The sequence below is a fragment of the Tachysurus fulvidraco genome, chromosome 1 (assembly GCF_022655615.1).
Source record: "Tachysurus fulvidraco isolate hzauxx_2018 chromosome 1, HZAU_PFXX_2.0, whole genome shotgun sequence".
In the NCBI taxonomy this organism is placed as follows: Eukaryota; Metazoa; Chordata; class Actinopteri; order Siluriformes; family Bagridae; genus Tachysurus; species Tachysurus fulvidraco.
This window is the reverse complement of record NC_062518.1, coordinates 29,976,140-29,993,452: the sequence shown is the minus strand read 5'-3', so window position 1 is coordinate 29,993,452 and position 17,313 is coordinate 29,976,140. Positions and strand designations below refer to the sequence as shown.

General features: G+C 40.7%; 1 protein-coding gene across 8 annotated transcripts in view; it reads right to left on the bottom strand.

The window, feature by feature from the left end:
- LOC113657607 (nuclear factor 1 B-type) overlaps positions 1–17,313 on the bottom strand; it is a 90,133-nt gene that overhangs the window by 7,245 nt on the left and 65,575 nt on the right. For 4 of the 8 annotated variants that reach the window (XM_027169526.2, XM_027169529.2, XM_027169528.2 and 1 more), the window contains exons 7-12: positions 16,660–16,794; positions 15,226–15,410; positions 12,355–12,493; positions 11,937–12,019; positions 5,484–5,563; positions 3,196–3,250 (exon numbers count right to left, since the gene is read on the bottom strand). In XM_027169526.2, coding sequence (XP_027025327.1) covers positions 3,196–3,250; positions 5,484–5,563; positions 11,937–12,019; positions 12,355–12,493; positions 15,226–15,410; positions 16,660–16,794 — 677 coding nt within the window. The remainder of the gene's footprint in view (positions 1–3,195; positions 3,251–5,483; positions 5,564–11,936; positions 12,020–12,354; positions 12,494–15,225; positions 15,411–16,659; positions 16,795–17,313) is intronic. The other 4 variants (XM_027169527.2, XM_047811317.1, XM_027169530.2 and 1 more) reach the window with 2 other exon arrangements.

Genomic DNA, 17,313 nt, shown 5'->3' with positions numbered 1-17,313 from the left:
CCTTTACATAAATCATATAATTATTAGAATTATGAAATATTATTATTAGCTGAGCATAATAATAATAATAATAATAAAAATAATAATAATAATAATAATAATAATAATAATAATAATAACACTATGCATGCAGTCACCAGGTTGTACAAAGGACATTAAGGAACGAGTTTAAATCGAGCCAGTGATATGTATCAATGTCTGTTAGTGGTACAGGTCTCAATTATTTCCCACAGTCTGAAGGGCTTCATCATCCCTCCTTTAACACTGACAGCACAGGAAACTCGCAGGAACAAAGGCGCCTCAGTAAGTGGATATTGCAAAAGAGGAGTCCCACAGAGAACTGACACCCTCCCTCTGATCAATAGGGTTAAGTCAGAGGCTGATTGTGTACTGCACTTTCCCATCCGCATTCAGCACATGCTAGCCACACAACAACACAAGACTGTTAATTGCGAGCCACGGCGCAGGCCTTGAATGCGAGAGACGCCGCGATGCACAAACAGCATGTTGTTCCCTGGAGGGAGGACAGCGGGGGTCTGAATAGTATGTACATGTGTCGAATAATTAGGCAGGCCAGAAACCAGTCCACCCTCCTCCTTTCCCTGTCTACTTCTTAAATACCTGTCTCACACAATCGCCGCTTTCTGTTTGCAGATTACAGAGCGTGCTCCTGCTCTTTCAACACCACCAGGCACACACAGCCACTGCTTTGTTATTTTCTCCTTTTTACTTTCTTCTCCCAGTAAAAAAAGAAAGGGAGGACAGGGCAGGCCGGAGGTGGGCAAGGGCGTACTGGGGTGTTTGATGGAAGGCTACAGTAAAGAGAAGAAAGTGAGCGACTTTTCCCTGGGATCTCTGGCTGCAGGTGCATAGCTTCAGTGGATCGGCTTTGGTTGCAAGAAGGGGGTGTGGGGGCACTGAGGGACTTTTAGGGGGTTTTCTCTGGCGGTTTGTTTGTTTTCCAAAGGGGACATGAGGGCTCAGGCTGATGCCTGGGGAAGACAACAGGGTCTTGGCGGACCTAGAACACTGACTTTATTCTTCCCATGGCTGCCTGCAGTGATACGGCTGACTGTGGCCATGAATGTGGCTAATGACTTAGTCTGCATTTTATACAAATCCCCTGCAGCTAGAGGCCTAGACGTCACTTAAAACAATAGAGGCAAAGTTCATGATTCAATGGCTAGAAACATGGTCAGAATTTATAAAGCATGGGATGTGAGAGAAGAAAAGGGAAAAGGAAGGAAATGAAGGGCTACACAAGTCTTTGTGAACAAAACTCAACTATCTCAACAATTTTTTTTCTTTATCCTCTACAGCTTTTTTCTCCTTCTTCTGCCCCCCTGACCCAACACCCTCTACCCCAACCCCCGTTCATCTATCCTCTTTCTGGTCTGCTAAAAATCATCTGACAGGAAATGAGAGATTAAGTTTTTCCTACCTTGCTGAACAAAGAAAGCACAGAGAAGGAAAACACTAGGCAGCGATTTGGCTTTGGGTTTTTTTTTTGTTAAGATAGCTTTTTATCCCTTTCTTTCTGTGTCTCTCTCTTCCTTTGTAACATACTACTCACTCCACAGGAACACAGGAGACCGGAGCAGCAGGGGATTACTTTGTAAGCTCAGTGCACATGGTCCTCAAACCTTCTGTCCTCCCATACGCCTTGCTCCGACCCCAGCCTCGGCTTGTGCGAATGCCCGGCCGATTGATCGCTGCGGCTCATGGGGTGCCACCCCCTTATTTAACAATTTCAACTTCAGCCTGGCATTACCTAATGTCTGGTTTCCCCTGGATACCAGATGGCTTAATACATGACAGCTCCCCATCCACAGGAACCTGACGAGGGTGGGGGGAGAGGGGAACAAACAACTTTTCCTCACGCGTGGTTGCCTTGACTTGATCCTACACTGTTGAATCCCCCTCCACGCTCATGGCTTGCCCAGCCACATCTTTTTGTCCCACCAAAATCCTCCTGGCTGTAGTGGTAGGCATACAGCATGCTTCACTTGGGGATCAGACACTAAATTAGATTATCTAATGGCATCTTAATGGATAGCTGACCCCATTTCCTGTAGGATTGCAATGCTCAATGCTGGGTCCAATTCAATTTGCCTTGAACTATAGAGCAGCATGCATGAGTCTCTGCCAGTGCAGCTCCATCCACATGTGAGCAACAAATTACATTTACATACATTACCTGTCAAAACTTTAGATATGCTCAGTTTTTCAAAATTTGCATTTTCCCTGTCTGTTTGAGAGAGCAATTAACCGTGGCAGAGGAAATCACATGTAACGTGGATACATTTGGTAATGGTGACAAAATCAGTCACACCACTGTATATGCTCAGTGGGAAAAAACTCTCACTTGTAACTCTCAGATGTAACTGATGCTCACACGTCCTCCAAATGAAGAGTTACTTCATATATTCCTCACAGATGCTTGTGTGCATTTTAAAGGACATTCATGTGCTTTGTGGAGCTGTTTGGACATGTCTGTCTGTCTTTCTTTTTGCCTCTCTCTCTCTGTTTTATTCAACTCCTTCCAGATCATCTTGATCGGTTTAAACTCAAGTGAATGGAGAGTCCATTCTGTTACAGACACCTCCTTCCACTTCTCATATCCCTTACTCAGCTTTGAGGTGTGTGGATAGGAGGTGTGTGGTTTTCAAGGCTGTGCAGTGAGTGTACAGAGGGATTGTCGAACACGGCTTAGCTTGCTATAAAAAAAGGAGCTATATCAAACACTAATTTGACATCCTGAATATTCCTATTTCCAACAAATCCAACTGCTGAGAATCAATAGATCTAGGCATCATTATCATATTTTTGAATGTAAACACACTAGTGTTTTCTCTTCTTAGTGGACAGACCCTGCAACCCCACTGACTACAGAGGAACTCTGAGCATGATGCCTTTCTACCTGACTGCAGAATAAGTGCTGAGAGGAAGTGCTGAGCAAGGCTTTGTCCAGCCATGGGAAAGGGATTTAGAGAGAGAGAGAGTGAGAGAGAGAGAGAGAGAGAGAGAGAGAGAGAGAGAGAGAGAGAGAGAGAGAGAGAGAGAGAGAGAGAGAGAGAGAGGTTGAGGAATGTCCACACACAGATGTAGTCAGAAAGAAAGAGATTCGACTGTCATTTTCAAGGGGAAAAATCCAGCTTACTACATTTACAGTAAGGCCCAGAATTTATAACCTACCCTGTATGGTAGGTCCTGCTCATTACATTCTCTCCTCTTGTCTGTTTCTATAGACCTACAGAGGGTAAAAATTATTTCTCGGTCTTGTATGCATATCAAATATATGTAATTCAGAGTTAACAATTTTTTTATCTGTAAGACTGGAAAAAAAAAACAACTGGTGATGTCAGATGATATTAATGTACAGGAGTATGATGACATGAAGATGAAAGAGATAGAAGAAGAATCATGAGAAGAAGCCAACTCCCGAAATCATAAAGAATGTCCGCGACAAATTGAAAAAAATAATCGATGCATCATTCTCGGAAAACTGTATATGTTGCTTCACAGCTTCAAACGACATGTCATAGATAAACATTGGTGTCAGTATGGGAAAACCCAAACTCGAAAAACAGAACATTCCCATTAATGACTGTTTGTATTACAATTAGAATTTGAATATTCCTTTTTTATTGACACTATATACTTGTCTTTATTATTTGTTTTGGCAGTGGATGCTGAGTTGTATAAATGGTCTAAACTGCCAAAACAAATAGGAGGCCAATTATAGGCAGACATCTTTTCTCAATGGCAAATGTGAAAAAATACACTTCGCTAATACACAAACAAGCACATACATGTGCACACACACACACACAAACACACACACCCAGCTTAAAAACAGATATTAAATAGCTTAAAAATGGCGGTTGATGTTAATCATAGTAAGCTATAACAGAAACGAAAGCATCTTTCTATTACTGTGCTCAGAATTTGGTATCTTGAAACTTAGCTGATGAAAACGCCTTTCTTCTGAGTTCATCACAATATCCTAGAGAGACAGATTATTATTCTACTGTGTGTTGAGAAGATCTAATCTTAGAGCAGTATGTGATAAAGCGAAAGAGGAGAAAGATATACGATCCTGCTTTCTCCTGCTGTGTTTAAAGCCTATAACTAACACAGGAATTTTACTAAAAGCTACTTTTTGTGTGATGTTCAAGAGCCTGGCTCCATGGGAAAAAAATCAATTGCAAGAGTTGAAGAGGAACTGATGCATACAGGAGAAACCTGTTACATACACTGACACGTACGCATCTTTAAAAAGTTCAAAGTCTTCTCTGAAGCTTTTGGCACATTCTCGTACGTTGCATTGGGCAAACATTCACAAGGATGTAATCTGAAGTTCCAGTGAAGGTGTAAATACTCGAGTCATGTCTAACATGCACTTCCTGGAATATAAAATGGACTCTGTTCCATAGCAGAGAAAAGACACGACCTACATTCGACAAAGTTGCTGAATCTTGCCGCATTCTCTCCCCTTTTCTTTCCCCAAAATAAAAACTACAAAAAAGTGTCAGCTGCAAATGTTAAATATCCATGATATTCTATATTATATTCTATTATACACTCCGGGATCATTTTGTTAAGATCACCTGTACAATCTATTTAGTTATACGATCATCAGCCAATCAGGTGGCAGCAGGTCAATACATTAAATCATGCGGATATAGAATAAGAGCTTCCTTTAATGTTCACATCAAACATCAGAATGGGGGAAAGTGTGATCTCTGTGACCATGGCATGGTTGTTGGTGCCAGACAAGCTGGTGTGAGTATTTCAGTAACTGTTCGTCTACTGGGATTTTCACACCCAAGAAGCGTTAAGTTTGTGTGGGTGGAAATGATGAAAGCGGTCAGAGAAAACTTGCCAATTTGGATTGTCCAAGTTGACAGGACGGCTCTTAAATAATCACTCTTTACATCTGTGATGAGCAGAAAAAACATCTCCGTATGCACAACACATCAAGGATGAGAAGTTCCACTCATCATCCAACATAAAACAGGAATCTGAGAATCCCACTTACCGAACCTCAACGTTTCAAGATTGGAAAAATGTTTTCCCAACCTTTAACCGTCTCCTTTTATTAAACAGGATTTTCAAATTTAATGAGATGAGCTCCAGTTCCGATTAGCCTGTTCTTTTAGATTACTCTGTTTTCTCCGTTCTGATGTTCAACACTAACAGTATCATAGCAGACTGGATGTACAGGTGTTCCTAATAAAATGAAAAAAACATCTTTCCTGTAACTGTAAAAAAAAAAAAAAAATTAAAAATCTGTTCAGTGACACTGTTTTATAGCAGAATGCAGGATTTGGGAAAAATAAAAATATATTAAACCAACAAGGTGAAATATAAAAAGTGTGTATTTGCAAAAATGATGCATGGTTGCGATAAAAAGATAAACAAAACAAGAACACAGGAGAAACTTGATGGAGAGGTGGTTTGAAAATAAAGGAAAAGTTTACCTTTGCCAAGAAATCCCCAAAGCCTCCTCTGAGCCATAAGACCTGATGTTTTGATTCACGGGCCAGTCACAAATCCTCAGCTGTCAATCAAACACCTCTCAGTCAGACAACGGGGCCAGCACAACGGTACTAACACACACATATGTAGCATGCAACAAGGCCAGGAGCAGAGTCTGTGCCAAAACTACACACACATGATTATCTTTTCTTTAAAATACTATGTTATATTATTCTTTTAGATTAGATTAGATTAGATTAGTCCTCTATCATCTGATTGTATGTCTAAATTATAATATTTTTATTCAGATTTTAGACTCCACACGTTAGCATGAAATGAGCCTAATTCTCTAATATACTTTGATTCAAACATGATATTTAATACTGCCTGAAAAATGTGAAGAAATAAAGAAAAAGTACAAACAGCAAACGTTATATGTAGCATGCAACATTAATGGGGTAACCATTAACTTTCCTGGAAGCAAAAGAAGAGGTTAGTTTACAAAACTAAGGGCTGGGTTACATGGATATCATTCATCTGTGCCAAAATGCTTCTGTATGGGAACAGGGATGTGCGTTCCATCTGGCGCATGCACTTGGTCATGTAAGCTGCTGTTAGACATGTTCAGGCAGATGGGTTGACTGAAGTATGGTCATGCTGTGTGGCGTCAGCTATGTTACTTTTTGGCTTTTTATTATGGATGACCTGTAAAAGTTTTCAAAAATATGAATGCGGACTGAGGAGAAGAGAGCGTACGCACAATTATTCTCATAGACGCTCGCACACGCACCGACTATGTATGAGAAGAATAAATGTATAATCTAACACACAAATAATATGTAAAGAGAGACAGCGAGAGAGAGACAGCGAGAGAGGGAGAGAGAGAGAGAGAGAGAGAGAGAGAGAGAGAGAGAGAGAGAGAGAGAGAGAGAGAGAGAGAGAAAGAGAGAGAGAGATCAGTGCAATAAAAAAAACCACAAAAGCAGAACTTGTCACTTTATTATTATGGTCTTATCCATTTCCCTGATGCCTGGACGAATATATCTGCCCACCCGCACTACTGTCGCTTATCAGATGCACATGCTCTTTACAAGCTTTAATCAGGTCTGTTCAATCTTTGAATATTCAGTGGCACTTATTCTCAGTCAATAACGCTAGCCATTTCTGGAACAGCGCCTGTACCATTCCCAACATAAATCCATTTCCACTGCAGTAAATCTAGGAAGGCAAATAATTGATTTTCTATATTTACTCCACAGATGCTTTAGCTCTGACCCAAAGAGGCTTGGCTGGATAAAATATCAATTTCGCAGAGTGAAAGCCACACGAATTAGCAGATTGAGCATGGGCATTAACGCAGAACAGGAAATTATTGGAATTTCACTGCTCGTACAGAAGCCCAGTTATGGCAGGTGCCAGTATGAATGATAAACACAATTTGAATGATAAACACAATGCTGAAAGTTCAAGCGTACTAAGGCTAGAGTAGAAGTGTTCGTTTGCACTGAAACTAAGCATGTATGTAATTGAGCTTGTAATGGAATGCACTGTATGATGGGATATAGGAAGTGTATTTTTTTTTTTAGAGTGACTCAGTTTCACACTGTTAGTGTCCGGATATCCACCTCCATCAGTACAGCTGCCAAATTTACTTCCTCACACAAGTTTTGTGTGTATATGCGTGTATGTGTGTGTGTGTATGTTAAAGCCAGAAAACAATGACTTTGGGCGAAGTCGAGGTCAGCTATCAGACAGTTACAGTGGCTGACATTCCTTCGTCCTGTTTTGCTAGGACACCCCCCCCCCTTCATTTATTAAAAAAACACACACAATATGTGCTGAAAAGGAACCGCAAGAGCAGTAATTATTGTTGACGTATAAACTGAAGTTCAAGGCCATCTATCCTGGAAAAAGTTCACGTGAGGACTTTTCTCTAGGAATTTAAATTGCACAAAATAAACGGAGAAGAAGGACAGAGGGACCTTCTGTTACTGTCATCACAACACTCCTAAAGCTCACTATGGATTAACATATGATCTATATTGACAAGGCGAAAGTTTCCACTGGACACCTGAAACAACAGAAAACTTATTTTTCCAAGGCTTATTCGAACAAAATTTAATTATATGCTTGCAAAAGTACTCATGCTGAACTGACACCGAGGCTTATCTTACCGACAGAGGTGCAGCTCGATCAAATATCACCTGATATGTCAGTATCAAGTAAATAACAACAGCACGACCCAAACACGCAGGCTCGGGTCATCAATTAGGAGCTGGTAAGCTTCTTGCGAATGCTTCTGGAGATGTAGGTGCCATCTGTCCGTAGCAGCGCCTGATCATAGAGGTGCATCTCAGCCAAGTTAGTGCTAATGAACAGCTGTGTGTGGGGACTGGATAAGTGCGTGAACATTAGATAAAACCAAACAATTTTGATCAGCGATCAGTCCCCGAAGTGAGACTACGGCTTTCTCCTGGGATTGAAACGAGAGCGTGAGCGAGGAATAGAAGGGTTAGGCGCCCTCAGGGAGGACGGATAATGAAATCTTTTCCTCGCTGGAGTTTTGATGAGCACTCTACGCAGCGGTCTCAGTTGGGAGCAGGTGTTTGGGTTTCTCTATGTGTATGCGTGCTGCCACTTACATATGTGAATTCACCTGTTATTTTCCCCAAGTGTACATGGGTGAGAAGCAAACTCCAAATGATCCTAGTGGAAAAACAATGCCATTGTCACACTCGTAAACTCTGACCATCTGCCTGCGTGTCTGTCAGTGTTCTCACTCAACCTATTACATTTTGTGTGCTCAGAGTTCATCATCCACACAAACTCGAATCCTGAATTGTATTCGTAGCGTATGTAACATCTGTAAGATCATCAATCTACTCTGATTTATTACAGTAAGAAAATAAAAACACAAATTCCTCTTCGGCTATCGTGGTATCAAGGTCTCTTTCTCTTCACTCTTGTCCTAATAGCTGCACTTCCAACCACACGGCCATCAAATCTCTACTTAATCCTCTGGATGGACGTCATGTATTACATAAGTACAGCCGTCCCTGACCTATATCTTATAATGAGCTTGAGACATCGTACACATGGATTATTGTAGTTTTGAGTTTGAGTCTCAACAGTTTATTTATACGATGGTGTAATTGACCACATGAGTTGAGTTGTTCAATCAAAAACCTAAAGAAGAGAATGACAGAGTCGGAGGTCTATAAAAAGGATGTAGGTGAGGATTGTTATAAAAGAGATATAACCGCTTTAACCAAAATCAGATGCTGCTACATTTATATTGTTCTCACAAATGAGCCTGTTTGTACACGTTGGTCCATTTAGCTGTTTGTGTCACTCTGGGCTAAAAGAATCTGATTCCAGCAACAGTATGATGCAGTGAATCTGTCACTACGCTTACTATGTGGTGTCAGTCGCACGGCATGGCAACATATAATCCAATGCTGTAGTCTATACAAAATATTTTCATCACTGGAGCAAAATGAATCTCATTATTTGTCTATTTTGGGTCTAAAATGGATAAATAGGTCAATAGATAAAATTCCTTCATTGTGGAATTGTATAAAAGCGACATCACAAAAGCAAGACCGATGCTGTACTGAACATCAGCACGGCTTTTATACAACAGCTCAATAAAGAGGCTCATATTCCTGAAGTGCTGGTACTTAAAAAAAAAGCTTTAAAAAATCATTTTATTTGTGAACTACTGTTTTGTTGGCACAAAGAAAAAAAAAGTGATTTTAAGAACCGGCTCTAATTCAATTATTTTGTATTATTTAATGTAATGTAATATGTTAAGAAACTTTGCCATTGTTTTATTTATTTATTTTGGAAATCCATTTAGACCAAGCAGTAAAGCTCATGTGCTTGTATAACTGAGAAGAAATAATAGAAATGCTAGAAAACCTTAAGCGGTAATTTGGTTCTATCCTGCTGCTACTATAAGGCCGTTATGTATCCAGATCATTACTGCAAATGAGGTAGACTCAAACAGTTGTCACATCAGCATCAGAAATTGCATTTGAGCATGCACATCCTGTAACATGCTTCTGCTTGCTAGTCTTTTTTTCTAGTCTCTTGTTTTTACTGATAAGTATCTAAACACTAATACCTCCATCTGCATTCTGTTTAATGGCTAATTGGGGGTTAACAGGTCAAGAGTTGAGAGATAGAGGGGGGAGATACAACAGAGTGAGAGAAAGTGAGACATGGGAAGAAAAAAAAAGATAGTGAGAGAGCGAGAGAGAGAAGCAGAAAGACAAAGGACTGAAAGAATGGAAAGAAAGTATAAACAGGAGCACCGGCGTGAGAGATAAAGAGAAAACAGAGAGGAACGAGCATCGGCACAGTGAGTGGGCCCTGCCGAGCGTCTGGAGTCTAGACACTCATTCTCAGGTTGCAGACAGGGCTACAGGGAGTGCCAAGCCCCACGGCATGCTGGGAAGGGCCGGCTGTACGGCTGTAAGGTGACTCCCCGGTGACGAGTGTAATGCATACGGCCCCCGTGTTACACCACACGGCTAACAATGGCCCGGCAGGGGAATGCAGGTGTCAATACAACTCATTATAACCTATGATAAATCACCCTGCATAAAGGCCAAGGTATACCGGAGACGTTATTTACCCTGCTAGGTGCCTCAAAAGCCACAGGTCCGACATGGGTCAGGCCTGCGCTATACAAACCACTATGCAGGAGCACATAAAAGCTCCGGCTTACATAAACACAATGAAAGGCTGATGTATTACCTTGTCTGTTTGTGGCACTTCTCCTTATTCGGTGTATTGCAGTCAAAACGAAAAGACATTACATGTGAGGCTGAGGCTGTAAAACACGTAAACACCGGCAGAACCGCTGCACATGGGTACGGATGAGAACCTCGCACTAAAAGACAACACATTCTTCCAAGCATGCGTACATACCCCGATCCCTTCTTCCTCTACTCGTCTGTCTCTGCAGCTTTATCTAGCCATCTATCTTCCAACCATAAAAGTGTGACCTCTATTTCGACATTCTTTTCATCCGCATGTAATTATATATAATGGTCCGAGCTTTGGCAGAATTAAAACATGTTAACACTTAAGATAATTGCGGCGTGACAAGAGAAGAGAGGTTTCTTCGGCTACACACCGGGTTACAAAAAAAAATTGGTGAGCCAATTTTTTTGCAGTCTTTAAAAAATGTTTTTTTAAAAAAGCTCAGAGCGTTACAGTACATCTGTGGTGGGGAGCAGCACATGTCTCAGCCTTCGTCCAGCTCTGCCAAACCAGAGAGCAATAAAAGCAAAGGCTTGCCATTACTCTAACTCAGGAGCAAGGCAGGAGAAAACCACTAATTATTATGAAGCCGCGTGCAGATGAATTCAATTAGAGTAGGGTGGAAAACTCTTGTGTAGAACTGGTCCTTCCACACACACACACACACACACACACACTCACACAGAGCGGTTTCTACTTTTATAACAGTGTTCTACTACTTTAATTAACATCAAATTCATAAGAAAATCTATTCATGTGAAAAAATTCTAAGCCCAAAATCCATGAAACTACACAGACATTTAGGACACCGGCATTTCCATACACCACTCCAGAAATAAACTAAAATGTGTTATCGTTTTAATTTTTTTTTTAATTTTGGATCCTACACTTGCGATGTCACCATGGTTACAAGCGGCCAGATAAGCGGCCAAACAGGTAATTTGTAACAAACAGCAGAAAATTGTTTATAGTGGAGTTAAATCAACTAAACACATGAAGCAATGGGAAATAATTTCCTTGAAAACGTATAGCACTGAGAAGTCTGCTGTGCTAAAGTAAGGAAAAAGCTAAAAATATTCCATAAAATAAGAATAATAAGCAATAGGGCTAAAAAAAAATGGGCAGGGAGATGTATTATATTGGGGGTAATGGTATATATCAGAAGAAGACATGTGACTTATGGTAAGACATTATATGTTAGCTCTTCTGTGATTTAAGTCCAATAGGTCTTTTTAAAAATAAACAAATAAAATAAATACATGAAATAAAAATGTTGGGTTTTTTTTCCGGACATTTTGGCTGTAAGTTGCTCAGGCAGTTACCTGATACTGCACTTGACTTCAACACTGCGTGACTGCACGCCAACCACAATATGAATAAACTGTAAACAAAACATTAGCATTATTATTATTACTAAATTAGAACTTCTATTTGCACTTGAGGGGCACTCCAGGAGACTCAATAGCCCCAGCGCTTCCAGTGTCTTTGGGGTGAAATAAAAACAGAGGGAATAGAGAAAGAGAGACGGGAGACGCGTCTGATTTGCAGTGTTACTTGTCTGTCTGTTCTGATACCTGTAGTGAGACCTGAACAGCTGGGTGGGGATTTGGAAAGGGCTGAGAGAAAAGCACAGGGAGGGGGGATACAGAGGGAGGGAAAAGAGAAAGGGATGAGTAGCATCTCACCTGTTGCTGGTGGAGGAAGGCTGGCTCTCTAGGGCTCAGTCCTACAAAACGGTTAGCGGTAGGGGTGCCGGGGGCTGAGTAACCTAAAAACACACACGCAGGAACACAAACACATTAGCAATGATGCAAAAACAAGTGTGTGTGTATCTGTGTGTATCTGTGGGTTTGCTTAATTTAGTATTATTTATATGAAAATAATCGCCGGAGGCAACAGTAACAAGAAAAATTACATGACATGAGATGAGATGAGGAAGAGTACGAAGTGTATTGTACCGTATAAGCATATTCTTTATAATAGTACTGGGAAGTGAACATGGTGCGTGTGTGTGTGTGTGTGTGTGTGTGTGTGTGTGTGTGTGTGTGTGTGTGTGTGTGTGTGTGTGTGTGTGTGTGTGTGTGTGCGTTCATTTGCTCTCACCCTCGGAGGATGTGGTGATTGGCTTGGTGTCAGGCATGGAGAGAGAGACGGGTCTGACTGCTCCGTGGTGAGGAGATGGTGTCAGCACTGGGGTGAAGTGGCCTGGAACCTTCCCCACCACCTGACCACTGCTGTTCGGCTGCCACACCACACACACACACACACACACACACACACACACACACACACACACACACACACACACACACACACACAAATTAATCATAGGACTATATTACAGCACAACAACAATGAAAAATTTCTTTAGAAACAATATAAAACTCCATCCATCTTCCAGAGAAAAAAATCCAGAAACACTGTGTTTTATGCCCGCTTTCTGAGCAACAGTCGCAATTATTAATAGTGCGAAAAGCACAGAGACAGAACATAAGAAACAGAGAGTAAGAGGCAGGGGGAGACTCGGCGAGACAGACCCTACAGAATTCACTTTGCGGGGCTCTAAGTTCAAACTTCACCCGGGCCTTTATGAAAGTGAATGGGGACGGTGGGGTTCCCCCGTGTGAATAGAATGTTTAATTAGGGTGTAATATAATCTGCGTTAAAGCAAGCATAAAAACATCCTGGCCCCCGTCCACCCAATTATATTCACCATGTTATTTGCAGAGCGAGTTCCCCCCACCGAGTGAAGGACCCCGGCAACGCCAAATATTTATGACCTTTATCGTTTCCCGCCGCTTTCTCCCTAGTAACAGCCCCCATGTGCTCTACCTCGCCCAGTCTCACAAGCATTTCTCTAAACTTCCCTCTAAGTGGATATGTAACTCTGCCGTCACACGACAGAAACTTGAGAAACCCCATAACCCAGAGCAAAATCAGAAGTATTTCATTTCAAGTTCTTCAGGAGAATTGAATGTCTTGTGGCCTTTGGTTTAAGGGTTAGTGATATTTCTGTTCGTGTCTGAATTTGAAACTAGAGTCAGAGTCTGAGTCAAAGTATTCAGAGGAGGTTTTTGGACCAGGATCCTCCTGTGTCCCGAAACTGTTACAAAGCTCTGTTTTAGACTTCTGATGGACTTCGGCCAAGCAGCAGCGAGCAAGGTGGCACACTCCGGCTCGTTCCCCCCCCTGACAAAAACAAACCCTTTGAACAGATTTACGGTGCTAACTCAATCAAACCTTCTTGTTCTTTTTTTTGCACTTTCCACACCTACTTGAGTTTCAAGAATCATAAAACGGTGCTATCAAAATTAATTTACACTCGGGAGGAAAGAAGGTAACTGTCAAATCCCGACAGCGTCACAGGGAAAGTATAAAAGGAGTATAAATTCCTCTTATGAAAATGTTTGGACAAATCGACTTTTTTGGGGGGGATTTTGTAAATATAATTAAGATTGACTGGGGCTGGCTGGGTTGCTTGGCAGAGACGATGTTTAAAAAAAAAAGTGGTTGGAGAAGAGATTGAGCGAGAGTCTGTCAGTCAGTCATCAGAGTGGGGTGTGTGTAAGTGCAGCAGACAGGACGCTGGCCAGAGCTTCACTACAACACTGTCTAAAACACACCAGCCCACCCACAATAACAGAAAAAAAAACAAGAACTAACTTTATACAAATTGCTTCGACTTGGTTCTAATCTCCCGGGACGTCTCTGCAGAAACAGGATTCCTCCCTTTTTTTAACATGTCCAATGCTATTAAATAATTCATGATCATTTCTGTAGAACACAATTTAAATGGAGTATCTGTATAATAGGTCAGGAGGACAGGCTGGATGGAGCAACAAATGTTTTTTTTTCATTTGCTGCTGTGTATTGTGTTTAAACCTACTGACTTTTACTGTAGTGAACAATTCTCTTGCACTTTATTCGATACAAAAGTGAGTACTGGTTAGTTGTTGTACTGTACTGTGTGCACGTATACACTTTATGTATTGTGTAGGTCTAAATACACGACATCTATATACGGTACACTCATGTACTGCAGCAGCTGTAGACTTGACTTAAGAGAATTGATTTTTTTTTAAATACAAGTCTTATTGAAGTGAATATTGAATACCACTCTAAAAATCAGTAATAAGTATTTTTGAACCGTGTGTTAAATCTTATTTCAGAACTAATGTGTTAAACCTGCAGCTACTAAAGCTACTGTAGCGCTAATTTCACAGGGCAAAGCCGAGTGCTCTTAAGAGAATTAAGCCAGTGAGCAGTGGCTTTCCTGGTTCAAACATTTATTGACTAGCTTTTGTAGACACTCCTCTCCTCCCCCCCCCTCCCCTCCTCTTCTCTCCTTTTCTCTCCTCTTCTCTGTTCCCACTCTCTTCATTTATCCTCGTAAATGCTGTTACGGTGGCATTCCCGAAGTCGTCGCTCTTCCTGCTTTAGAGCTGAGTGAGAGGAGCCAACAGAGCAAACCTCTAATGATTTGAGCTAAACTGGGTCAATTACTGTACCAAATATAATGTGTCCCGTTAATCAAACTCCAGCCTGACTCAGAGGGAGTAAAAGCGTAGGGGGCAGAAAGGAAGACACACAAAGAGAAAAACAGACCCAGGATGAAAGAGCAAGTCGGAGAAAAGGCAGAAAGTCACGGAACGACTTGATAAATCACGAGCAAGGTTTTGACAGTTGAATAATGACTGGCTGGTTTCATTTTAAAAACTAGCTGGAAGAAATGAACCAGCTTCAACTTGTAAGTGTATTACACACATGCTGCGACATGACAGAAAGTAAGAGGTTTGTGCAATGTTGGGCTTCTGTGCACTAAACGTGTTAATACGTGTCATTCTGTTGAGCTGATTCTTCATGGCGTGGATGTGTGGAAGGAAGGAAGACATTCTGCACACCTACCCCCCCATGCAGGAAAACATGCATGATATGCCTTCCTGAGGCGGCGTGTGTTAGCAAGTTAGCGCTCACCTGGCTGCTCTGAGGGCTGGACGGATCGTAAGGCTGAACGTAGTTCTTGAGCGAGTCGGCTGGATTGAGGTGCGGAGGGTAACGGATGGTAGGATGGGAGAAGTAAGGTGACGGAGCAGGAGGAAGGATGGCAGGAGCTGAAAACTGCAGTGGAGAGTGAGGGGGAGGACTCCTCGTGGAGATCACTGTAAACAAACACACACACACAAACACACACACACATCGGCCATTAGGATTACGTGAAAGTGAGATCACTACAAAGTTTAATAAAGTTTTGCTGTCATTTTATTTGCTTGTTAAACATTTAAAAGTGATCTCAGATGAAAATGTCTATGGAATCTAATTATGAAATCTAAATTTATGTGAAATTAATAGAAACATTTAGAAAGTTTTTTTGTACACGCAGTGCTAACTGTTGTAAGGTTTGAACACCTGGTACTGAATTAATTAGCAGGATTCTCAGGGTTAACGATATCATGTCAAATGCTTTCAGTAAATAAAAAACAGGGGGGGAAAGTGTTTTTTATATTATTGAAGAGTGAGTTAATCTGGGTGCTGATTTTTTTTTTTGTCATAAAAAATAAATGAAAATTTTTACATGTCAGTAATGGATATTAAAGATTTTATTTAAAAAATTTAAAAAATATGATATTATGTAAAAGTTAATATTATGTAATATTCTGTGCAGATACACAATATTTTCTGTTATTTACGAATCACAATGACGTTATTAACACTTAAAAAACACACACGGAACAAGGCACAGGACCAAGTCATGTGTCACACAAATGGAAACTATTTCATATTCCAAATTTCTAACAGGATTCCTTATGAAGCTTTGAGAACATGCATCATTTTCTCAACCAGGAGCTTCACCCAGGAGGCTTTTCTTAACCTCTCCATATAAGTCGAGCTCCTCAATGCTTTAAAAATATTTCTAAAACTATCAAAAATATTCCTTATAAGAGAAGAAAAGGAAATGAAGTACAATTCAGAAAAAAATTATACAAAGGCAATTTTGGTCCATTCAAATGAGTGATTTATTTATTTTTAAAAAAGCTTGGACAAATTGCCAGTAAAATATATTTTTTGTGTTATAAGTTAATAGAAAAATGTAGATCATTTTTACTGTACCATTTTTTAAAAAATCCTATAGGCTATCTAAAATATCTCAAGCATTATTTTGTTAGTAAACTGATATCGCTATTTATACAAAAATAAATTGTTGATGTCCACTATAAATGGATTGGTCGAGCCGTGCTTATATTTACCATAGCATCATTTCTCTGTGTGTGTATATCGCTCCTCTTACTCAAACGTGACTCAGTATCAGTCCTATAACTAATAGTGAAACAACACATTTACCTACAATCTTTTCCTGCCTGAGCCTGTGTAGTGTGACGGCGTGTGTAATGTGTACATGTGGAAACATACCACTGTGACCAACGCTGGTCAGGCTCGGGTGATGATGCTGGGGAAATGTAGTCAGTCGGGGAGAGGAGTCTTGTGGTGAGGTGGGGCTAAAAAGCGGTTTCTCCGCCTTCTTCATCGTGGGAGAGGATATCTCAGCTACAAGAGAGACAAAGTTATGAAGGGTTAGCGGGAAAAAAAAATGTGACTTCAATTCAAATAAGAAGAAGGATTGCAACTAAAGATGATTTATTTTATTTATTTATTTTTCTTATTTTATTTATTTATTTATTTTTCATTTTTATTTTAAGACAATACAATATTTAAGTGTGTGTGTGTGTGTGTGTGTGTGTGTGTGTGTGTGTGTGTGTGTGTGTGTGTGTGTGTGTGTGTGTGTACTGTCTCCTCCACTTCCTCTAAATTATACAGCCTGTGCACTTTTGCATTTTTTTACTTGGGTGACATTTTGGCAATGAAAATGTACGTTGGTGATTTTTTATAATTGACGTCATCGATTTTGCAGACTCATGCTTGCAATCCTAATCAGGGCAGAGTTGAATGGAATGTGATTCTGGCACAAATCCACAGGACCAATCACATTTAGAAGCGGCCATAAATCCGGGCTTTACTACAGCCGTGAACGTGCCCTTCGTGAACCTTTAATAAAGAGCAAGCAGC